This window comes from Gouania willdenowi, chromosome 3 (genome assembly GCF_900634775.1).
Source record: "Gouania willdenowi chromosome 3, fGouWil2.1, whole genome shotgun sequence".
Taxonomy (NCBI): Eukaryota; Metazoa; Chordata; class Actinopteri; order Blenniiformes; family Gobiesocidae; genus Gouania; species Gouania willdenowi.
This window is the reverse complement of record NC_041046.1, coordinates 9,899,608-9,925,726: the sequence shown is the minus strand read 5'-3', so window position 1 is coordinate 9,925,726 and position 26,119 is coordinate 9,899,608. Positions and strand designations below refer to the sequence as shown.

The following is a 26,119-nucleotide window of genomic DNA, read 5'->3' as shown; positions in this document are numbered from 1 at the left end:
TTTCCCAAACTCGCCTGGTTTCTGGAGTTTTAGCCCTCTGAAAAGTGACTTTCTGAGCAATTCTAAAAATTGCGGCCATCTTATGCATATTCATGAGTAGGCGTGTCTGTAGATCACTGATCACTAGCAACTTTCTTTCACTATGTGCACACTCGTTATTGGTTTCAGCCAAAAAACTGCACATTACAGTAAAACACATGGCTATTTAAGCGGTGAAGGTTTTAAATAAACAATTGGGTGTTGATCTAACCATATAATCATTGCTAAAACCATTGCTTAAGGCAAAGACAAGTGCAGCAGGTATACATGTCCTGTTTCAACATTTTGTTGTAATTTTCCACTCGCAGCTATTGCAGCCACTCACCCCTTTCCTTGGAATGGTCAAGGTCAATGCCATATATGGCATTATTGAAATTTTTGTGTAAACAGTTAAAAACACACTTTCTGAATTACTTGAGATGCCATGTGTAACACTGTGATGTTGTTGAATAACATGTTGAAAAGATTATCACGGCTCACCCACACTGTATGTCTATTAGTTAGTGGAGTCAGGTTACACACGATCACAGTAACTGAGACACAGATGACGTGAGTGAAAAACATAAATCGCCCTGCACATGAGAATCGGGGCTTTTCCTCCTTGATTTTCCACAGACTCAATTCTAGGTATTTTCCTTAGAACGGTGTGGTTGAGCCCGAGATCTCGCATTGCACTGTTTCCTGCACATCCTGGTAAAATAAAAGGTCAAGTAAGAATTTGAACTGTGATCCTTCCTATTCAACGAACACGCTGGAATACGAATAGATTAAATTCCAACAGCGGCTATTGTGATTTTGAATGAGACAAACACTGTTTCATGATGTGTGCGGCACACATATCAATGTCCTTACTACAAAACTGCACCTGATAGTGATGTGGCCCCAGGTTACACCATCTATCCTTCACAAACACAGCCAGACCCCCTCTTGTCCGCTTGCCGCTCTCCGTAAAAGTTGGAAGCGGTCCAATTCCACAGCTGAGTCCGGTGTTAGTGCCGCTAACTTATTGGAGATAGATCTAACATTCCCCATGGTGACGGACGGGAGGACAGGCGCTTTGCCCCAGTGCGACATTTCCATCGTCTCCTCCTCAGTTCTCGAGGGATGTCAGGTCTCGCTGCATAGGCTGGTGTAGCATTGTCAAGGGGAGGAGTTTCCTGTAGGTGACGTGAGTTACTGGGGAAAATCAAACTCACCCGTTTGGAGCTGAATAAATGTGGAATAACAAGGGAGGGAGGAAAAATAACTTTTTCAACTTTGTCCCTCTGATATACATCCCTTTAGCCTCATTCACTGTAGCAAAACCATTATGAAGTGATTTTTTCATCATACCTTCCCTTTAAGTTAGCAATGTGACTAAAACAAACAAGATCAGAGAATAGTTTTACTACCTTTAGGAAAAGAACATAGATCACATTTCAAAGCTAGAGAACATGTACTATCTTGGTCGAAACAATTCGATGAACTACTTTTTTAATCCTGCAGCCTCACAATGGCTTCATTTTAAGGGTGTACCGATTCGTTCACTAGATCGATGAATCGATTTATGTTTCTACGATCCAACTACATCGATCTGTGCTCGGCAAATTGGCCTTCATGGTGATTCTAATCCATCTAAAATGTTTTAAAAGGAAATAAAATGATTGTATTGATCCAAGGAAATAACACATTAAATTTAGGCACAGCAGACTTTATATGGATGTGTTTTAAAGGCTGTATAAATAATAGAGACTGTCTGCTGTCAGTAACGTCATTGCCAGGTGCACAGGCAACAAAACAGGCAGACAAGAATGAAATGTTTAATTGTTTATGTACATAATACATTTATAGACCATTCCCTTACAGGGAACAACATCGTTTACATGAAAGCTTTAATTCAGAATAAAAATTAAATATTCTTTAAAAGGTACCTGTTGTGAAAATGTATTTCACAAAAAATGTGTTTAATGTATTACCAATAAACAAAATATGTGCACCTTTTATAAAAAATAAATGAATAAAAAAAACACATTAAAAGGACTTTTAGAACAATTTTAAACCTTTGGACATAAACTATGGAGAGCCGCTATTTTGGACAGGATATGACGCACTTTTGGTGATCAACCTTGCCTGTCACTTTAAATAAATTGTGCATTGTGGGACGTAGAGGCACAACAGGTCTGTTTACATTGTGGGAAATGTAGTTTTTCTGTTGGCTCCTGTCTGCCTCCTCACTAGCTCTTTTACCCTGTGCTAAAAATGTTTCCAAAGATGTTTGTTTTTTGTTCATTTTGCTAGCTTGGAGGGTTTCAATTTAGTGGTAATGTATTATGTGTTACCGGTCAGAGACATTTTTTTTTCTTCTTTTTTCTATCCTTTATGTAGCCCTTACTCTTTATTTATCATTTTTATTATTATTGTTGCTGGTTTTGGTTTTTGTTCCGTGCACACCAACTACCACGTCAAATTCCCGTGCATGAATAAGATTATGCATACAGACACTAAGATACAAATGCAAATAGATTAATTTGGAATTACAAATACAATCCAGAACAGGGACTTTAAATGACAACAGGACTCTTGAACAGTACCAGGAGAAGAGTTGAACAAAACACAATCTGACTCTAACAGTCAGAAAACAAGAACAGACTTGACTCTAATCGATTTAAACACAAATTGACGAGACATGATATTCTTACCCCAAACACAACAACTGCCGAGGACACGGTCACAGCAGAACACAGGGGTAGTTAATTATTGGATAGGAAAGGTTTAATGAACTCTCAGGAGCACTAATCGGTTGGATGGGGAAAGACATCAAACCACACAAACAGCAAGAAAAGAGCCACTGAAACGGGAGAAAGAAGACCAGACAAAACAAAACTAAGCATCTGAAAAACTCATCAAATTAGGACTGAAACACATAAAACTTCTTCATAAAAAAATGCCTTGGACATACAACTTTTCCTCACAACTTCTGATTAAAACACTCAAACTCAGACTAATCGTTTAACTCAGACCAACCATTAATTCTTCCTTTTCACCTCATCCATTGGATGAATAGTGCTTTTCATTTAGATGTTACCTGTTCCCCCACAAACACAGAAGCCACCAGTTGGAATTGTTCAGTTGCTTTTGATTATGAAAGAATGATAAAAGCAATAGAGTTGAGAAGCTACAGAAATGATGTTTTTCTCCTTACAGGCTACCTGTACTAGTTATTTATAGCTAAATATGGATTCATTATTTTACCAAAATATGTGCAGACTCATTTAAAAAACGCATTTGAAGTACCTTTTTGAACCTTTTTTTCATACCTTAAAATACAATCAATGGGATCAGTCGTGTTCGTCTGAATGTCACATTCAGTAGCCTACAGTGTTCAACCTATCTTTGATTTTTTATTTATTTAAGTTTTTGTCGTGTTTTTTTCCACATTTCATTTTGTTTTGTTAATTACAACAGCAGAATGTGTGTTGAAGCTACTTTGGATGAGTCTTCTTCATTATCTTCTTGTAGACTCCTTGGGCAGCAAAGTGTCACAACAGTGTTTTGCCAGCACACTTGGTTAAGGGCTAACCTTCTCAACTGTGCCCACATCATTCCGGCTGCTTTTGTCTCAGTCTCAACTCATCTTCTCCATGTTTGCTTTGGCCTCCAACTCTTCTTTTCCCTATAGGGTTCCAGTTGAGCGCCTGTTTGGCAATGGTTTCCTCTGGTCTGCGTAAGGTGTGACCAGTCCAACCCCACTTGTGTCTTTTGCTGTGTTGGCTGATGGGGCGCTGGTTGAATTGTTCCCAGGCTGTTGCTTGTTCCCTGGTCGGGCCATCTGATGTTCTGGATGTGACGTAGACATCTATTGGGAAAGGTCTGAAGCTTGTTGATCACAGTTCAGGTCTCATATCCGTACCTTTAGATGGTTTTGAAGCTGTTATTGGGAGCTCTTGTTGCACATTGTAGCAGCTACAGCCAGAACGCGACCGAGATGGCGCTGCAAGGCACAAATGAGTAGAAGATAGAGTGGATTTAGTCTATGTGGACATTGAAGTGATTTTGTGGAGGAAAATCTACAAGAGAAGTACCCGTCGACGGGGACAACAGCAGAGATAAATACAACAACTTGACATCACTACCATCGTCTGTAGTGAGCAAAATGGCGGTTATTTTGTTTCCCAGACAATTACGATTTAAAGGACTCTTTACATTTTTTACCTGACTAAACCTCTAGTATGCATTATCTTTGATAAAGTTTGCAATTATAATTCACTCCAGGTACCTTCTGAAGCACGTGTATAGCTTTAAAGGGGACATATCATGCTAAATTCACTTTTTTAGCCCTTAAATGCATTTTGTTGTATATTTAGAGTGTTTAGAAGTACAGAAAAAATCAAATTAGTCTCTTCAGGTGCTCCGTAGATATCTTTATATTCTGTTTTGGTCATATTTTTCAATCTGTTTCGATTTTTCTATTCTCTATTACGTTTTTTGAACTATTACATCACAGTATTTGCAGCGGAACTGCCAAATTAAGACATCGACTCCAGGCCCAACACTTCAAGCAATCCGCCATTTTTATTTCTCGCTGTGATTTTGTAGTCCAAGCTCAAGGATGCCGAAGTTACGAGAGGATAAATCAAAATGTTCTATTGTTGGATGTAGTAACCCATTACACCGTCTCCCAGCATCAGAACCTTTTCGAAGTGCCTGGTTGAGTTTTATTTTTCACAGAAATGTACCCACATCTGTGTGTAAGGTCATTTTTGTGTGTGTGAAGCACTTCAAGGATGACTGCTTCAGCAACCTCCACCAGTATAAAGAAGGATTTGCAGAAAGACTTTGTCTGATTGAGGGTTCAATTCCTTCTATCTTTGGAGATGACGAACAGAGCACTTCTGTAAGCTGTAAATAACGCTAAAAAGTGTGATGATAAGACGTCCCTGTCATTGTTTTGTTAGCATTAGCAGTTGCACCGTCGTCATATGTTAGCGCTGTGTGGTCGTTTTAGATCCTTGATGATATGGCCTACGTGATTTAATTTAAGTCTAAAGTTTTCATTAGTCAGTTCATTTTGCCATTTTTGTCTCCGAAAAGACTGTATTAAAATGCATTTCGTGACGTTAGCTTGGCGCTAGCGTTAGCTCGGTGCTTGTGTTAGCTCACTTGTTAGGGTTCTGCAGGTTCATCATCTTCATTTTCATCTCGCTCCGCTGGGTCTGACTCTGGCTCGAACATGTAAGGCTGGATGGACAAGTCTTCTGTTGTTGACATTTTGTAAATAACCTCTGAATAAAAAGTTTATGCGCCGCTACATAGCCATATCTCTTCTATCAAAATACAAAAATGGCCGAGCACGGTGGAATTGAACCGAGAGGGGGCGGGGTATGGAGTGTCTCATTTGCATTTAAAGAGACCGCACCAAAATGAGTTGTTCTCAGAAGCACATCAGAAAAGGGGTAGAAAAGGGGTGGAGCTATAATAATGAGGAATTCAGACCCAAGCATTGCAGTTCCGCTTTATATAGACCACAACTGTATGATTTATATGTAAAAAGGAAGGATTTAAAACCATGATATGTCCCCTTTAAGGCCCAGGTGCCAAATCTGGTCCTTCAGAGCATCATTTTCAGCCCACTCAAAACAGTAAAAATTATATTAAAAAAACATTGTAGATTTCCCAAATTTCCCCAAATCATGGGAAATTTAAGTGAAGATCCTGCAGGGACTGATATACTCATATACTTTATCATTTATACATGGAAGTGCAAACTAGGGCACATTAATGTTGAATTTGCTAAGCTAAGGTAAGGTAAGCTTACCTCCCCGATATACATGTGATTGAAAGTTGGGGGCGGGGTGTTAACCCAGAGTCTGTGTTTCTCTGGGTTAACACAGAAATATGAGTAATTTAAGCAACCCAGAAATTGGAATTACCATTTTAACCCAAAGATGGTTTGATTTCTGAAAATGTACACAGAAATATAACCCAACCCTGGCAACACAGTAATTGTGTTGATAAAATAATGCAGAAGTTTTTAGTGTGTACATGCTGCAAGTATTGAATCCAGAAAGTCTACAAACAGCTGAATAAAACCAAAGGTCAACAACTGTTAGTACTTAATTGATCAAAGCTGGATGGTTGTCAGAGTTTTGATATGACCTTTCAACCGGTTATTGGAGTATGTCAATGAAAAACATATTTTCAAAAAAAAAAGGAATAAAAATGGACAACAAAGATCAAACAATCAAGAAGTGTCTGAGGAGCCGGTGACATTTATTGACATCTGTTGTGAATACACAAGAAAGACATTTAACACAGCATCTCTTTAGAGAAAAATAAACTTCATATTCACTGTGATGGACCAGTGACCTAAGGATTGTAAGAAGCTGGATCAACAGATCCAGGATATCTCTATCTCTGTTAGCTGGCTTATCCTAACCAGGCTGTTGTAATTGAGATCAGCTTTACTACGATATGGGCTCGACGATCTCAATATTTTTTTCTGAAAATGGTGATATATGATATAAACCTTGATAATTTTATTTCAAATGAAGCCTGACCAGAAAGACAAATCTTGGATACATTTGCTGATGCAAAATGCAACACAGACACATTTATTAACAAAAGATGTGCTACTTTTGGCTTTTTCTCCTTTTATCTAAAGCAGTAGATCATAATTTTATTTATTTTTTGGCTCTAGTACCCCCTTTCTCTTACTTTTGAATCCAAGTACCCCCTTCGTCCGACTACAACATTTTGCTCAGAATTCTGTGAAAAAACAACCATAGAGCATAATGACGGATAAATTAGTGATAATACACATTTTAATGAATCTCATTTTGTACGTAAGTGGAATGAAGCATTATTTAGTGTTTTTATCATTTACGGTCATTTCCCTGTTGATGTCTGTTCTTTGCATTTTCAGTTTATGTTCTAATTGACATCATTTCTATCATAATTTTGTGTCTTTTTCTGTGTCATTTTGTGAGTTTTTGTTGTTTGTCTGTTCTTTTTATTATATGTTATATTTTTCTCTTATTTTGTGTGTTTTTGTTGTTGTTTTTGTGTTGTTGGTATTACTTAAATTATTCTCTCTCTGTGTGTGTATTTTTACTGTCGATTTGTATGTTTTTCTCTTATTTTGTCAGAATCTTGTGTGTTTTTCTCTCATTTAGTGTCTTTGTTGTTGTTTTGTGTGTTTCTGGTAATGGAGCAGCTCCACTCCAGCTTAACGAGCTGTCCACTCTAAAAATGCGATCATAGCTAAAAAAAAATCATTGCAGTTTCCCAAATAATTTAAAGGTCCTATATCATGCAAATCAACTTTTTTCAGCTTTTAACCTTGTTCCAATGTTAATTCCTTATCAAAAAAAACAACAAAAAAAACAATGTATTATTGGGCTTCTTTCCTGCATCTTTAAGAAATCCTCAATAATTCTGCTCTCTGAACTGCTTCTCTGCCATCTTCTGAAAAGCGAGCGGTTCATAATTCGAGTGACGTCACTAGACCGCCCCCCTCTCCAGGAAGGGCCTGCTGCCGGTGCGACGCCTCCACAGTGAACACTGCAGTGTAGGCAGCCAGGGAGCAGGCATCGTTTCGCCTTTGGCTTGATCTAACGTATTTGTGACCCAATGCGACGCAACGGTTGAGGTGATAAACAAATGATTATCACCTTAAATGCACTATTCCTGTATTTACTAAAGATGAGGAAGAGAAGAAAGTGAATAAGCAGCTTCAAAGTTTGAAGCTGCTGAATGAACACAGCGCGGAGACGAACTCACACAATAGCTGCTTAAATATCCATGTGTTTTACTGTAATGTGCAGTTTTTTTGTGTATGGATAACAAGAGAAAATTGCTTTAGTGATCACTGATCTGCCTATGACCGAGTCATTCAGGAGCCTCGCAGGCAAGTCAGCGTAGAGACACGCCCATTCATGAATATGCATAAGCAGGCTGCAAACTCATTGGTCAGAAAGTCACTTTTCAGAGGCTAAAACTCTGGAAAACAGGCGAGTTTGGGAAAATAAACCTCAAATACTATGTTTTTGGGGTTCTTCGAACAAGTGGAGATGAGTGAAAAATGCATGATATGGGACCTTTAACGACTCAAAAAGTTTAAATGTTACAAATTATAAAAGTACTAGCATACATTTCGGAACATTTTGAAAGCTCAATTGTCAAAATTGGACAAAAGGTGTAGGAGGAGTTACAACCAGTAATTTCATATTTGGAATATATTAAATGTAAATATAGTATATTATTAGATTGACATTAAATTAATGTTGGATACACTAACCCACTGGATACGTCTCCGCTGCCCTACGGCACCTATCCGATATTTCACCGCTGTCCGCAGTCCGGTTATCCACACCGGTTGCGTTTTGAGTGCGCCGCGGTGCTCTCCGGTTGAACAACTGTGACGTCACGAGACAGAGCAGTTCTCACAATATTTATATAATTACGCAAGAACGCAGTTAAATGTATGTGTTATAAACGCAACAATAAACAGATAAACAGGTCAGTGTTCCTAACGAAGGAGAACAAGAAGGTTGGACTCTGGATTTGTTATAGCCACAGAGTCAACAGAGAAGAGATAAAACTGCACCAGTAAAACATGAACTAAATCAAAGTTGCTGCAGTTTACAGTGAGTTGCAGCATGAGAGGAATCAATATAGTGGATGTGATTTTGTTTTTACACATAATGACGTTTTGGTAATGTATTTACTTGAAATATGATCTGAAGTGTTTTATTTTGAAAAGTAACCCGATATTTTATTGGGGAATACGTGCTTAATTTCCTGTTTAGCTTCATTTGCCCTGTGCTGATTGATGCATCGTGCTCCGGTGTCCGCCAGAAATAGAAGCCCTGCGTACTGTATATCTAGCGGAGGGCACCGGACTACCTGATCTGGGAAGGAGCAGACATGCACCGCAGCGGACCCGGTGGAAATTAACACATAGAATAAAGTGGAAACCAATCAGCTCCGGTGACGCGGCGGTGGCACATTCAATATACGTTCCATTTAGATTTCCCTCAAAAGAAAAGGTTTATTGTAGGCAAACAAATATTTATGACTTCCACCAACAATGGACTGTATGAGCATCCTTCAGCCATCAACTGTTTCACGAATAACTTTTTAAAGGTAGAACAAGTTGTGCATTTGTGCATTTATGATGGACTCAACAATCCCATCAAAGCCTTTATTAGTTATTCAACCTCTGTGTGTATGTTGGTAATCTGCATTTGTGCCAAGTAATGAGTGATTTAAACGCATCCTCCGCCTGAGCTGCAAACAGGAAATAGACCCTTAAACTCCTTTTCAGCTTTATCTTCAGTATTTATCCTTATCTTGCAATTTTTTGTTACAACAAGTTGCTGACGGCAAAGACACATCTTCCTCCTTGTCGTTAATTAACTTAGCTGAGCAAGGTGAAAGGGTAAAGCTAAGGGGCTTCTTCTTTTCACACTTTTGCATTACCATTCAAACTATGTTATTTGGGGCATTTTATATTACTTAAAATTACTTATTCATTTCAATAAAAAAAATAAAAATAATAATACTTAATTTTAAAAATAATTGCAAATATTAACCTATTGATTATCAGTGTGCATTCATAGTCAAATAGCTCAGTTCCATTTAGGCGAATGGCAAAGTTGGCTTGTGCTTTATCACAAGAAAAGTCTTGTGAATGAGCTGCTGTTGGAGAAAACATGTTGTTTACCTGTCAAATAGGTGTCACCATCGGAGTGTGTGTATCTGGACAGTGTTGTACTGTGAAACCTCAAGGTTTGGCATTAATGCAGATGCTGCTTTGACACGTACCACTTACGGACACATTGTGGACGGCAATCACTTTTAATGAAAATAGTGCTCAGTATAAAAGCACCGTCCTCTTTTATCGGCCTGCCACTCAGCGGAAAGGATCCAGGAAAAGTTTGTTTGTAGAGCCAACTTTTTCATTCAGTTCAACAAAGTGACATTTTGTACGTGTAGCTTCACCCATATTCTAAAACTGAATTGAGATTATTCATGTGGAGCAACATTTTGACATGCATCACATCAACATTGTGTGATTTTACTGCTATACTTTTCAATGGTTTTGACCTAGATTTATATTCTGTTTTACCTTGCACGCTTGATTTGTACAATATCCAAATCACTAAGAGTCATGAGCATTAAAAATGTTTAGTGACTAAACATTTAGGTCTGAAAGACCCCCTCACAAAGGTACTAGCACACTTACATTTGTATGCCTTGTGTGAACTGGGATTGGATCAACTGCTTTGGAACCCTGTCAATATTGGAGCAGTCACATTAAATAACTGAATGGATGAATTACAGTAAGACATTTGGAAAATATTTTCCACGGTAACCTATATTTTTTCTTAAATTGAAATCAAAATAATCAGGAGAGGATTAGTGACATCATCCCTAAACAATAACTTTGATTATTGAAGTCACTGTTTAAAGAATAAAACAGTGTAGAGAGAAACATAGTGGCCCTGGTTTATCAACCTATCCTGCATTCAGATTTGAGAGTACAACATGCGTTCGACCATATTCAGGCAAGCTTCGGTATTTATCTTTTCTTTTCTATTTTTGTCTGCACATGCTGTGAGAGACTCAAGGTAGAAAATGGAAAGGGTTGGGAAGAGTTGATTATTTTAAAGTGGGGGTGCATAAAAGGGGGGTTGGCGCGAAATGGCAGCCATGCTTCTGTCAGTCTGCCCCAGTGCTATTTAAATCTAAGTCATTATTATTATTATTATTATTATTATTATTATTATTATTATTATTATTATTATTTATAAACTTAAAAAGAAAGAGATGATTGAACTTAATTTATTTTCCATGGTTATCTGTATATATATATATATACAATGATCAGGGTCTAAGTAGCTCCATTCAATGTGGTTTTAGCGTCTTGCATTATAATCTGATTGGTCGGCTATGATGTGATGCATTTGATTGTTGTCTGTTTGTAGTTTCACAATGTCCATTGATCATTTTAAAACCTTTTTCGGCATGTACAAAAAAAAGTGAATGTAACCATGTCGGAAATAATCTGAATAAATAAATAAAATAAAATAAAAAAACAAAAAATGATTTACTCAGTTGGGTTCAGAAAAGTAACTAATAAATTTACTTCTGGTAAAACATACTTAAGCACAAGTAAAATGAATGATTTATAAATATACTCAAAAAAGTACAAGTACCCATAAAAGCAACTCAATTACAGTAACGTGAGTACTTGTAATCCATTACTCTCACCTCTGCCCATTGATGTGTGAATGAGCAGATATTGTAAAGAGCTTTTGAACTACTTGGTTATGAAAGAATTATATAAATCAGGTCCATTTTACCATTACTCAGAATTGCCTAATTTTGGCTAAAATTACCTGGCCCCACCCCTGCAGAAGCTATACTTTTTACAATTTACTTGTGAACCATGCTAGCTCGCTCTATACCATCATAGGCCTATACATACAATCATGTGGCTTCTGTATAATGTTAACTGTGTGATGGGATGCACGTACAGAATGTATAACCTGTTTTCATAAGGTCTGAGAGTGCAATGCTTCCCTCATGATTGACTGAAGTGGAATATTTTAAATAATGAATGTCTACATATTCATATGCTTTAAATGTTTCATTAACTAGAAGGCGTGGATGTCAATTTAACATGGTAATTTAATCATCTTTTCAAATTACCAGTCAAAGCATGGATAATACTTTTTAGATGTCAAAATCTGCCTGGAGATCAGTTCCTCCAACAAGTAGCCTATAGAGTCTAGACTACAATAACTGTATGGTTTATGGTTATTCCAGCTCACAGTGCAGTGTCGCTGTAATCACTGCAGATTGCAGGTGTCTGTGTGTCTGGATCCAGGAGGAGGGACTTGATGCTCCAACTTCTCGTTTGGTTTTCCTGGTCTCCAGCCAGTAGTCCGAGAGAGAGAGAGAGAGAGAGAGAGAGAGAGAGAGAGAGAGGAGAGAGAGAGAGAGGAGAGAGAGAGAGAGAGAGAGAGAGAGAGAGAGAGAGAGAGGAGAGATACGGGGATCGGCATCGGTACGGATCATCCACCATGCGTCACGCCGCGGACGCTCATTTTTATCCAGCTTTCCTTCTATCTTTCTTTTGATTTGCATTTGATTTGATTTATTTGTTGACTCTTTTCTTTTTTATATCCCACCCCTCCTCCTCCTCCTCCTCCTCCTCCTCCTTCTTTTCACCCAGTCTCTGACGCGCAAGGACACTACAGCATCCATCCTCGGCAGAGACGCTCACATAGAGCATCCTCTGTGCCATCCTGCTTCCTTCCTTCCTCCCACTCTGTCATTCTCTCCGCTCGGCTCCAGCACCAGAGGATAACACCTTCTCTATCCCCTTCTTTTTTCTCCCCCTCCGCTGCTTCGCCTGGAAACATGGATCTATGGTTTCATTCGATCCGGATTTGCTGGTGGAGGGTTTTGTTCCTGATGAGTGTTTTCCAGGACTATCTGAGCTCCATGCTGGACTGCCCGCCGACCTGCAGCTGCTCTCAAACAGAGATCTATTGCAATAAGTCCGACAACGGCAGGTTTTTTCCTTTGCTCGCCCTTCAGGACACTGGGAGCAATGGAACCAGCGTTGACATAGCGGAGTTATTCAAAAACATCACGTCAATGTGAGTAGACGCGGGCTGTGCCGTGAGTTTTTCTATCATTAACCGATCTCACCCTTTCGTGTGCTGTGTACTGATCTGAGTTGTTGGCTGATTTATTAATTTTACTTTTCACACTTTCCCTTTCCCTAAGTGGTCTTTGGTGTTTAAATGAGTGGCAAAACTCGCCAAATGCGCTTTTTTTTTTTTCTGTCTCCAGTGCGCATTGAAATGAAAATGCGCACCATCGAGTACTGGATCATGTATTATTTCCACCCTCTCTCCTTTCCTTTTCTTTCCCTCTGAGTGTCTCCCCCTCCTCATTATAAAGTTGCGCCTCTGCTGCGGCACCGCAGGCCTGAAACAGCGGCCGAACAGCAGAAGGATGCTGCGGAGGAACAGTCACATTCTCCATCCTTACGCAGCAAATGTTCCCACAGATTGGAGCGAAATGAGACAGAAGTAAACGGTGCAGGAAGGTCAACTGTAGTTGGACGACGTTTCAACCCACGCGTCCTGTGAGATCGACAAAGTTTATTCATGCCCTGGTGATGATGATGATGATGATGATGTGGGTGAAGGTGGGAGAGGTGTAGAGGAGGGGTTTGAGGAAAAAGAAAAAAAAGAACACTTGTGGCTGAGATTTCTAAAACAAGAGAGCCACGATGACGCCAGCAACCCCCTCCCTCATGCGCACCCACACACCTCCACAAGCCCTCCCCCCGAACCCCCCCCCCCCCCCCCCCCCCCGATCCTTCCTCCTCACATCAAAGCTTTCTTTCTTGAAAAGTCACGAGAGGAGGAGGGTTAAAGAAAATACACAGGAGCCATACAATAGAATAAAATAAGTCCTCTGCTGTCAATCAGGCACATGTACATACACACTCAACACGTTGCCGTTACGCACTGGAATTCCCTGCGCGGTTTCCTCCATGGAGCATCTTATCCCTCACATCAATTGTTTTTTTTTTTTTTTCTTTTTTCTTTCTCCAAATCCTCATTTAGCCCCTTCATGATCCATTGGCGACAGAGATCAAATATATTTGGTGACACGGTCCATCGCTCTGCTGGGCCACTAGAGGGTAGCCTGGTTCTCCTCACGATTCTGGCAAATCAGGGGCTCCGTTTTGCAACACAACGACTTCTTTTATGTAACTCTTTGATCAGAAAGACTTTTTATACTATGTTTGAAGACAAATTAGAGAAAGAGTGCAAAATAAGTGCAGGTTTGAAGCTCAGCAGTATAAGGTAAAGGATGGAGGGGTCAATACTGGCTCGTTAGTGATTGATTAGTGTGACCTAGGGCTGGACGATATGGACCAAAACTCATGAGTCGATATTTCTTCCTAAAATGGCGATATACGATTTAAATCTTGATTGTTTTACCTCAATAAAGTCTTGCCAGAAAGACAATTCTGGGTTAAATTTGCTGATAAAAAATCAACATCAAACATATTTATGAACAAACAGCTGCACAATATGTGCCGCTTTAGTCTTTTTCTCCTCTAAGGGACAGCACGTGTGAGTGAGTTCTGTAGTGTGACTTGTTCAGGAGAAGGTGTGGGTTAGGATGCATTTAGAAATCCATCTTACTGTGCTTTTCATGTTGTTCTGAGAAGAAGTGAAAGCAGCGATTCCTAAAACGAGTATTTTAATACAAAATTAGCTCTGAAAATATATATTTCAGAAATATAGTTAAAATTGTACAGAAGGACACTGTTTGACTGCACTCTATAAATAGTATTAAATATGTATATGATGTGATTTGTACTGTGTGATTGTATAAATAAACACAAAGCAAAAAATAAATATATATATATATATATAAATATAAATATATCTCAATATAGGCAATATTGTCATTTTATAAATCGCCAAAATAAAAAAAAACTCGATATATCATGAATCACGATATATTGCCCAGCCCTAGTGTGACCCCTAGACAACCCGGATGTTCAACACCATTTACCTCATTAAGCCTTGGGCACATGTTTAGAGATCAACAAGCCAAACAACAGCCAAATAAAATGACACAATTATTTTGGTCATAAGCACAAAGTCACACACTGATTGCCTTTTTTGCCTTTGAGAAAGCCTGATGCGACTGACCCAGGCCTAATTGTGCCTTTCATGGCTCCCGGCCAGCAGGCGGCTTTTTTTTTTTTTTTTTTTTATAACCTTGTTTGCTACTCAGCATGGATGACACCGTCCATCCAGCCAACACTAGCAGCCAGCAGCTCAATGACAGCCCATCACAAAGTATACGGCCCAATGTCACATCAGTTCGCACATCTGATTTATCCACGCACGTTTAAACTGCTGTGCAGAAGATACAGCCTATACTTTGTGCTCCATCTGCTCCGTGTATAAAGCAGAGATGAAAAATAACCGACTCGCTGCAGTAAATCTTCCAACTGATCATAGCTTTTCAAATCGTGTACATTATTACATACAGGTGTATAGTTATTATTATACCGCCCAGCGTCAACCAAAGACTGCCTGTTTCTCTGTGACTCATCCACTTGTTGGAAAAGCTCTCCACAAGCTGCAGGCCTACTGCTTAAATGATTTTTTTTTGTGTTTTATATTAAGTTTTCTCCTTTTTCACAAGTGTTAAATGAAACAAACAGTTAAGTCAGGGGTGTCAAACTCATTGTATTCAGTGGCCAAACATGGAGCAGTTCATCTCTCGTGGGCTGCAGATCTTAGATGAGAACATTAGTAATTGACTCATAATTGTGCTGTAGTTTGCACTTCCACGTATAAATAAAGAATAAAACATTTACGTCATTGTTAATATCAAAGTAATAAGTGACAGGTTTCAGTTCCTTCACAATGTTCACTTTCAATATATTGGATTTTGTGACCAATTTTATGTGATTTGGGAACAATTTGTGGAATAATTTAAGACAATTGCAGGGTTTGGAAAAAAAAACGTTATTTTAACAATTTGAGATAAAAAATGATAAGCATGGTGGAAAATGTGAGCCCTGCTAATATTGTGAAGTTGAATTTGTGTATTATTTTGGAGATTAATTTCTGAACTAGTTGTAATTTACACAGTGATTCATGCTTTCTTCTACTATTTTGCTTTCTGCTGCGGGCCAAATTGGATGGGCCGGATTTGGCCCCCAAGCCTTGAGTTTGACACTTGTGGTTGAAGTGTTTACTTAAAGACAGACCGGAATGAGGCTCTTAGCAATCAGCTAAATGTTACTGTGATTACTTTAATTCAAATGCAGAGGAATAGACCATTACTTAGTTTGATTCTTTTTAGTTAAATGTCATGCATTTTTCCTCGTTCTTTGTTGAAAATTGGGTTGTATTATTGTCAATGGCATTTACTCATTTATTTAGCAGAATTATACTTAACGCATTTAGACAAACATTCAGCCAAAGATAGACATTACACATTGGAAGATTACATTTAATTCTGGAGGGGTTCTCGATCGATGTAAAATTTAAAAATCCCTATTTTTCATTATTGGCCAAATTTCAGAAATCCATGGCTCGGTTTGTAATTGACCGATTTTTATGAAATTGGACTGAGTTATGATAGGTTGCTTCCTCAGCCATCCTGCTAAGTTTCATCCGGATCGGATCTGGATTGTGCATGTCATCGGGATTTATTGAATAAATGGGGGTGCTCATAAAAAACAGGAGATTTGGCGTTTGGTGGAGGTTTTTCGCTCTCTGAAGGCTCTTGTTTTTAGTGTCAAATTTTTGATACATAAAAAAATAAAATAAGTGAAAGATCTTGTGATGTGAATTGTTTGGGTAATTTATAGTGGAATCAGAACTCATCAAATACTATTGGAACTATGGGTATATGTTATGGCCAAATCTATGCTGGGACAGACACAGCAGTGGCCAATCGGAGAACCAAGTCCCAAAACATATGTTCCCACAATTCAACACTGCTTATAAATAAGACATTTATTTTGTTGCTAAAACAAATGATTATTTTTTTACTCCCAACTTGAATTTCAGGCATACAAAAAGTTACAAAGTAAGAGATGTGTTACAGATGCTATGAAGAAATGTCCCAACACTGGTGCGGTATGACGGTAAAAGTAGATATTTATTTTGAATAAGACCCATTCATATAGAAGACTTCGAAAGTTTAAGTTTAAATGCTAATTTGGGATAACTGTCCTCACCCAATGTTTGTGAGATCAAATGGAAATGATAAAATATTGATAGTATGTTAAAAATTGATGTGCCACATAGGGATGGGCGATATACTGTAGACAAAAAAAAATATGATCCCGATTATTTCTGGTATTTATCACGATAATGATAAAAATGACAATAAATAAAAACAATAAATAAATAAATAAAACAATTCTCAACTTACAGTATAAACAGGTTCAAACACAAATGAATTAAATACATCAACACTACACATTAAAAAAGGCTACAGTAGCTGCTGACTCAAAGAGCTATTCTTTATGGTGCTGTTATTTTATAATATATTAGTGTGTGTGGGTCACTCTATTAGTGTTATTGTATGGAATTCATTTATTTCCTCACTTAAAATGAAATTATTTTCTAAAAAAAAAAACAAAAAGCACAAAAAAAACAAAAATAACTCCAATAGTGTTTTTACTGCTGCTGAATCTTGATAATGAGTGACATAAAGTTATGGTTGATAAACATATTTCTCTAATTTCCTATAAATAAACTAGATCAGGCTTGTTGATTTAATTATTCAGGATGTTTTAGTGTAATAATCACAATAGTTACTGTACATTACTGTCTGGGATCAGCTTTGTCTGTAAACACGTGAAATATGATTAAAAAATATTGCATTTCATAAGTTGGGATGAATGAATAGTGACATTAGTATTTATGATCATATTTATTTCACACGACATGTGACATGCTTACTTTTATCTTCTTTTAAACTTTTTATTTGGTCTATTCCTTGTATGAAGTGGTTAGCGTTAGCTCTTAGCCCAGTCTCTTATGTGTCGTTGGGTTAGCTTAGCTTAGTTAGCTTTAGTTGAGTTTCCAGTTCATAATGGTTGCTGGCAGGTTCATCTCTGTCACCGTGTTTGTGGGAACTTTGGGTGGATCTGACGGAGGAACTTGGACTGGTTCACTTCATCGTCTGGTCCTAAGGAGGACATATTATGTTATTTTTCACCCATCTCCATGTGTTCTAAGAACCCCAACAACATAGTATTTGAGGTTTATTTTCGCCAAATAGAAAAAATTTAAAAAAATGGCTTTTTGAGTGGGCGTGTCTATATAGACGCGGACTCCACCCAACAGTTGATCACTTGTGACTTTCTTTTGCTATTCACACACTCTTGTTATTGCCCATGTGACGAGCACCTCCGTCAGTGTGTGTGTGAGCAGCGGCGGCGGGGTGCCGCACACCACGGAGCTCCAGAGAATAAGTTGTTGACAAAAAACTTGAGGGCAATTTTGGCCCGTGGAACAAGGTTTTTAGGGGCCTACTGGGCTAAATTATTGGACAAATGATCCGTGGCCCTCGCTAATAATTTCTATCGTTGGATGACATATTCTTACCAATGAGAATGTTTTTGACGATATATCGTAAACGATAACATATCACACATTCATAATGCCACATAGAAATAAACAAAGAAATGTGTCTGGCTCTGCCCCTATACTCATGTGCAACACTAATGTTTTATTATTGAGTTCATTATTGAGGCACCACAAACAATACATTCACGTGTTATCATACCAATAATATATTCATTACATATTTGTGTCCCTGAGCATAACAATATGCTTTTTATGTGACAAACACATTCAGCTGTTGATTGTAGAATATAAAACATGTTGTCATAAGAGACGAGTTCTTCAATCATAATAATAATAATCATTGGTAGCCATAATAGGAACGATGGAGCAGTTACAGACTGGGACAAACAGAACTAACAGTTGTGTAGGAGTGTAGTGTAGGCTGTACATATGTTGGTCATTTTTAGTCATTGTGACAAACACACACAGGGTCCATGTGAACTTTTGTGGATAGAATGAATAAGTATGTGTTACTGCATAGCCACAGAGAGGCTGTGGAACATCTATTTGAGTACAGATTTCCAGTTGTTTCACATTAGACATTCATCACAAGCAGCAGCACTGCTTGAAGTGGGTAAGATAAGGCTTTGCTGGGATGCTGGAAGCTGTGGGTGGGACCGAGTGCAGATTGTAAGGGCGGCTAAAGCATTTGATGGGTTGTTGTGTTTGTGGCTGAGAGCGCAGGTGGGTTTGCTTTGTGACTCTAATCAGCTTTTCTACCTCTGGAGATGACGTTTGGCCTCATTTTCCCTGGGTTTCGAATGTTTGTTTTTGGGTTGGAGGCTGGGAGCCTGTTTCCATCAGAGACGTGGAGGCTTTGGCCAATCACGTTTGTTTGCCACTGCGCCCTGGGCTTCTCAACTTGGACCGACGTGTTCTAAGAGAAAAATCTCCTCCTCAGCATCCCCATCATCTGAGCTCTCTACATCAGTAGTTCTCTAACTTTTTTAACCAAGTACCCCTTTCTCTTATGTCTGAATCCAAGTACCCCTTTGTCCGACTACCACATTTTGCTCAGGATTCTGAAAAAAAAACGACTATAGAGCATCATGATGGAATGAATGAGTGATAACACACATTTTAAAGAATCTCATTTTGTAAATCAATGGAAAGAAACATTATCTAGTGCTGTTATTTCAACCATTTTTGGATTTAATATCAAGAATTTCTGGCAACTCCAAAGACATTTTTTTCTACAATTAGTTGTTCATCATGTTCAAGCTCTTATTTTTTTTTTTGTATTTTAACTATATTCACAAAGTGAACGTATAGAAATACAGTTGTTTAAGATTGTGTTGTTGTTTTAATTTTAAAAAAATATGTGATAATCAAAAAAGTTCAAAAATCTATTCAGATTTTTTTAGAAATTTCAGGTGAGCCTATATGGGGTCATGACCCCAAGGTTCAAAAACACTGATTTAGTGGCTCCCGAATAGATTTTTGTCTGTAGTTTTCATAATTTCTGAGCATATCACACCTGGGGTGGGACCAAAAGTAAGACTGACACTTGTTGATTTTCCTCTCTCTCTCTCAAAAAAGGTGCCTGGAAAAAATTAACTAAAATATTAAAACTACTACTGCTAATGATAAATTCACAATTATTCTACATATTTGAAAACAAGATTTTTATGTCAGCTGAATGTACAGCAAGTGTTTAAAAGCATTTCTGCCAAGAAATAATGATTCTCTATTCTGATTCTTTGAGTTGTGCAGGTTTAACAGGTCACAGATTTCACAAGATCATTTTTTAGTTTGAAAAAGCCTTTACACAGGTTGTTTTTATTAATTCACTTAGTTGATATTGTTTAATTTGGTTGCTTTAATGTAACTAGGATATTCAATTAACAAAGGTTTCCAGCTGTAACTGTAAAAGTGAAACTTTCTGAAATAAAACTACAAACAAGTTGTCATCAGTATAAAACATAGAGCTACAGGTAGATGTGAAACTAAATAAAACAAACTCAAACCCTGGAACAGTCATGTGACAAATCAAGCAATAGTTCTTGTTGAGAATTATTATTATTGGACAGAGGCATAAACATGCAGACTTTCACACGGACACACACGGACTTATTAAACACACACAAACTTATTAAACACACACGGACCTCAGTAAACACGGTAAACGGAAGAGGCTTCACCGCTCGGCTGGCACTAGGACCCAGAAGTAGAGTAAGTGCGTCCCCTATCCAGCCTTCATAGGCTGTAATATCATCAGTTTATCATTTTACCAGTTGTTAGAGCTACTGTCTTTACCATGGAGATAATATTTATTACTGGTGATTGTTTTCTGGAGTTTTACTGGGATTTTTACTGATGATTAGTTCATTTCTCCCTTGCGCTCCGCGGTCCAAACTGACACCGTAGCCACACACACATGAATGTGTCACACACGTCACTCAGGTCATTATACGGGGTGGATTAAATAATGAATAAAGGATTGTTTTATTCCGTTCTTCTCCGTTGCTGGTCTCGAACGTTCTTGACGGAAAATCCCGAGTCCGGGACAAGACCGAGTCAAAATGCTTCAGAGTCCGAGACAAGACCAAGACCTTTAAAATTTGGTCTCGAGACCAAGACCAGTCCTGACCACCACAACACTACTTTTTAGGCTATTATGTTTTGGATAAATTCACAACAAATTAACAGTACTATCAATCAATAAAATACTATAATTTCTTGTCATTTATTGAAAGGCCATTTTATTACACTTCTGACAGTACGAGACAATAATTAGCTACATTTTACAAAGTTGAACTTACAATTGAAGTTATCACATTAAAGTTGTATTGGTAGTTTTTATAATAAATTCCACTTTCATTTCTACTCCGTGTTTTCAATTTGTAGATTAAGCCTTAGGAAACCAATGTTCGAGACAGTTTGGGGTTTAGGAGAACCGGATGTTCTACAAATGAAAAAGCATATTAAATTATGGAGAGGGTTTTTATGATATGAAGGGGTACACATGATTTGACAAAAATGCAAAGGGGGTACACGGGACAAAAAAGATTGTGAAACACTGCTCTCGATGATCCCTCCATCTAACAATCCATCCAGGAAGCTGCTGACATCATTACATGACCTGCACCCAGCAAAGAGCTTCACAATTATAAAAGTGTACAAAGCTCAGTGGAATAGTACCATCATCGAAACATACTCATCACTAATGTGTCAATGTGCTGTTCTAGCAATAACAGAGCAAAGTGTTCAATGTAGCCATATGTTATGTAACGTCATAACCCATATAGAAAAATGAAAACTGCGTTGCAATATGTTCCCTGCATTCACGAGGTCAAAACATCAGTGTCTTTCAAAACAAACTTAAATATCGAAGCACCAACCTTCTGATCTAAAGATGTTCTCTGGTTACCTTTGGAAATACTGTATATCTGTACATATGACTCAAATATGACTAGGAAAAATGATAATCAAAATAAATTATTCAATTATTTGAGTTTGTATATTTAATTTGTGTGCAAAATATTTTAGTTTTGAATGGGAATTCAATACGAATTTAACAGAAATCAGGATTTTCTAAAAGTTTTGATATTGTTGTCCTTTAATGTCAGCTTTGTCATTTTCTTTAAAGATTGAAACATTAAAATTCAATGTCCTCTATTTGCCTTTGAAGACAAAACTACCCCCTTTCACCCCCGAGGTATTATGACTCCAGCTCCTTTAATGTCAGTGCTTTGTTCAATCAACAGGATTTATGTGGATTGTGAAATTGCCATCTGTTTATCTGCAAACACAGTCTCACGCTGCTAAATGGTTTACTGTTTATCTTTTTTGCCAAATGTGGCTTGAAGTTTATTGTTTCCTAAATCTTCATCATCGACACCAGCCTTTCTTTAAAATAGCACCATAAAGCTTCATATATCATTATTCTTTCTAACTTGCACAAAGTGTCACTTTTAAATGATAAGAGTCACTCTCAGATGTGGAGAAAAGCAAACTTGCTTTTTATTCTCTCCCTGCTCTTCAAGATTGGTTTAAATGTTTATATGAACTGGATTTACTGGGTTTTCGTCGAAGTTCAACTTTAGCTTTGAAGGTGCCTCGGCTTCACTTCAAACTATTGATCTGAACACACCTTCAACTGCACTTTTTGCCAGCCAATATAGCTGGTGGACGCTTCCAAAACAAACCTGATTCATGCAGGATTGTTGCAAGGTTCACTGAGGTAACCTGTGTGGGCTCTTGTTCAGACGAGAGGACTGCATTACATAAACTCATCACCTTTTCTCGCTTTTGGAACCATTTATACTAAACTGGACAACACATTTGATGCAATGCACAAGAATGGTTCTTTTAAGAATAAATGTAACATATAGGGATGTAACAATTCACTCAACTCCCGATACGATTCGATTCACGATACTGGGTTCACAATACGATTCTCTCACGATTTATTTTACAAAATGGGACTGTACATAAATGACTGAAAAATATTCCTTTATTTTTTTGGGGAAAATACTGTACTATTTTCCTTTTATTTTTCATTGTCAAAAGAATCCCTTGATAAACTATTCAAAACAATGCAATTTAACTAAAAATAAATCTTGAATGAAATAAATAAAGGAATAATACAAATGAAGAAGAAGCCTATTAATTTAAATTCTGGTTCTATAGTAAACAATACAAAACTACATAATAATTATTTTTCTTTTGTGGCCACTAGGGGCGCTTGACATAAAAGTTACAGGTCTAGCGCCCCTATTGGCCAAAAGTTACACAGGGTGCCTTTAACTGAAGAAGTTTCTACAATTGAATAAAAATAAATAATAAATGATAAAAACAGGAGTACTCAGAGAGTACAAACTTCTGCCAAGTATAAATAATCTTACCAAATTTAATCTAAATCTGTTTGTAACTTTTTGAAATATCCTTGCTCAAAAATGTCTTTTGGATACTGATAAACGGTACCTTCCGTATCATCTCCAAAATCAACATTTACCGTAGCGTACTCCCAAAACAAAGCCTGAAAGATGTGCACAACACTTTCAAAGCAAACGTTATGATTTACAAAAATAAACGTAGTGTGAGAATGCGCGCACTGGTACGCTAACTCTGTCCTTACATTTTAATGTTTTAATTTTGGAGACATGGGGAAACAATGTTAGCGATGGTGAGGTGGTGAATTGAAGCCAGATTCATCTCATACATTTAATGTGCTCATATATCAGTGTTATAGATTCACATAATCATACCCAAGCCTGTTGTGTTATTGAGTGTACAGTGAGAGATTAGCTCATGTATATTAATGTGTTGCACAACTGTAAAAAGAAAAAAAGGTAATGTATTTAAATGTTAATATTAAGGCTCTGAGGGGAAATGAATGTATGTACGTGAACCGTAAAATGTGAATACAATCCAAAATCGGACAAAACTTGCATCAACACATGATCCACGAATCCTGCTGCATAGTCTCCAACAGACTGGAGTGTGAAAAGCCGTTTGACGCACTTCACCAACCTGCATAGTGTGGAGGTGGGCCCGCACAGACGTACAACTTCCTGAATTCACAAATTTATACTGTGAATGTGTGAAAGTGTGGGCTCGGGTTTGTTCTGTAGCTGAAACAGTCTGACGGTGCCATTCGTCTTCTTTTCACCAATAATAACTGTTTTCATTTATTTATGCCATTACTGTGACAAAAATAAATACTTTTTTTCTGGCCTTCATCACTCACATGCATCGTTCTGAAATTCTTTTTCCAATTGATCAGCAGCTCATTTTGATGCAAAAACCATTAATGAGCTTCTTTGTATTGACCGTTAATGGTAGAATGTGGGCGTGTCAAGGGCGGCCAAAATGATTATTTTTTTGTTGCTTGGGGTGCTGCTACTTTTGTGATTAGGCTTCTCTCATAAATTTTAATTTGTGTATGTTTTAGAAAATGTGAGTTCATGTTTTTTTGACTGCACCCATTGATATTCTGGAAGATAGTTGATTTCTGTGGTCAATGGACAGTAAAACTGACAGATTCCAATCTCTGTCACAAACAGTGCGCTCTGACCCTGTAAGAAGGTTTAGCGCCACCCTCTAAAGATAGTTGTCAGATTGATGTATGGAGCGCTGCACCTCCTCACACATCTCCATCTCACTGAGCCCTCCCTCTTTCTACTGCGGCTATATTTATACATCATTTTCCCAACTCTAATCACCTACTATCTCTGTTTTCTCTGTGGAGGTTGGTTGTCTGGGACTTAAAGCTGCAGTATGTAATTTTTTTTTCAGCATTATTTGGTCAAAAACCCATAATCACCTTTGAGCATATTGTAATTCAAATTATTCTGAATGGACAGAGAATATCTTCTTTTTTTGGCTCCATATTTAGACTTTGGACATCCAGGAGCATGACGCTAGATTTCACCCAATCATAGATCTTTCTACAAACAGAGTACTCCATGCGCTTTTTGGGGCGTTACTATTTGCTGTAGCCTAAAGGCACAAACTTACTCGGGCGCAACGTTATCATGGAGGTCCCTCTGACTCTGCTGAGTCCCTCTCTGTGAGTCCCTGTGGGTCAGAGGGAGAGTGATGGCAGTAACAAGGTTATTTCATCAATAAGCACATGTTTAAGAATAGAATAGAGGAATTTTTCACATCGGTAGTGTATTTGTATCATACCTTCAGGATTTAAAAGAAATGATTTATATATTTTAAAAATGTTTGTCTGTCAACAGTGAACTAAAGAGGAATTTCACAAACGGTTCCCAAGAGTCACTGTCCCACAAAGCGTAGATTTTGCACACTATTGAATTAAAGTCCTTTCATTTCTTGTATAGTGAAATATTTATTAGTTTGACTCTCAAAGTGCTATTGTCTAATGGGGATATCTCCTTAATTCATGACCTTTAACACTGTGTTGTCTAATCAGCTAGACTGTGCGTAAAACATGTAATTCTTCTCTCAGCCTTGTTATCAATTTTTGTGTTGTAATGCAACAAGTACAATTATCTTATTATTCCAACTAATCAAATACCTGATCCAGCTATAGTGAACTGTGTTTGAACCTGTTTTTTGAATGGCACACAGCATTTTTTGCATGAAGCATTAGCTAAAATGACACATTCTAGCCCGTAATAGGCTATGCGGTACCCCTTGCTGACATGGAGTAACTTATTACCCTGCACATCATTAAGAATATTGGAGGCACAAATCTAAAGAGCAATTATGGTTGTAAAATCTAAAACTGTTTTTTGATTAAATAATTACATTTGATGAAAGGTTCTCATACGTGGCACAAGGTTGTTGAGACACTGTCATACACTGACCTCCGATTGTCAGAGATCAGGTAAAAATGGACAGAAATCAGAGAATTCACTTCCTGAAATGGCAATAATTTATTCATTCATTATTTAAACTAATTAAGGCAAAAATGGAAATACAGAATGACACAGAAAACCCTCACTTGTATTTTTTGTGATAATATCATGCAAATTTTCTTCCGTAAATGATGGTTAAAGACAAAATGGTAAATTATGGATTGCTGGCCTTCACCTGCTGAGATGGTCATAGCTAAATGACACAAACCAAATCCCCACCTACAAGTTCTGTGACAATATCACACATTTCCACAATATTTTTCCCAGAATATTGGGTTACTTAAATGCCTATAGAAGGTGTAATAATTAGACAGAAGCATCCAATCTTGCTGAACATTCCACCCTGATTTCAGTCTGATGCTGAAGCTTCGAAATATAAAGCAAAATAGAATTAGTCAACTGAATTATTGTGATCAAAGCCTGAAAAAAAATCTTCACAGTGACAAATACTGTTTTGATTTTGAATTATTCTGGTGAGTAGCCTTGCTGACACTCCAGCTTGAAGCCAATGGCAAGGAAGCAAATCTGCAATCAGGTGATCTGAAGGCACCTGTGCAAACTGAG

General features: G+C 37.7%; 1 protein-coding gene and 1 long non-coding RNA gene across 5 annotated transcripts in view; one reads left to right on the top strand and one right to left on the bottom strand.

Annotated features, from left to right (window-relative positions):
• Positions 1–5,693: 5,693 nt before the first annotated feature.
• On the bottom strand, positions 5,694–24,965 carry LOC114458912 (uncharacterized). The gene is made up of 3 exons (XR_003673179.1): positions 24,955–24,965; positions 22,464–22,468; positions 5,694–5,808 (listed from the first exon to the last, which is right to left on the bottom strand). It is a non-coding gene; the product is annotated as an uncharacterized LOC114458912 (long non-coding RNA).
• The window catches only part of ntrk3b (neurotrophic tyrosine kinase, receptor, type 3b), a 497,810-nt gene continuing 483,773 nt past the window's right edge, over positions 12,083–26,119 (top strand). For all 4 annotated transcript variants that reach the window (XM_028441230.1, XM_028441225.1, XM_028441234.1 and 1 more), the window contains exon 1: positions 12,083–12,689. In XM_028441230.1, the coding sequence (XP_028297031.1) occupies positions 12,448–12,689 (242 nt within the window). In that variant the 5' untranslated portion in view covers positions 12,083–12,447. The remainder of the gene's footprint in view (positions 12,690–26,119) is intronic.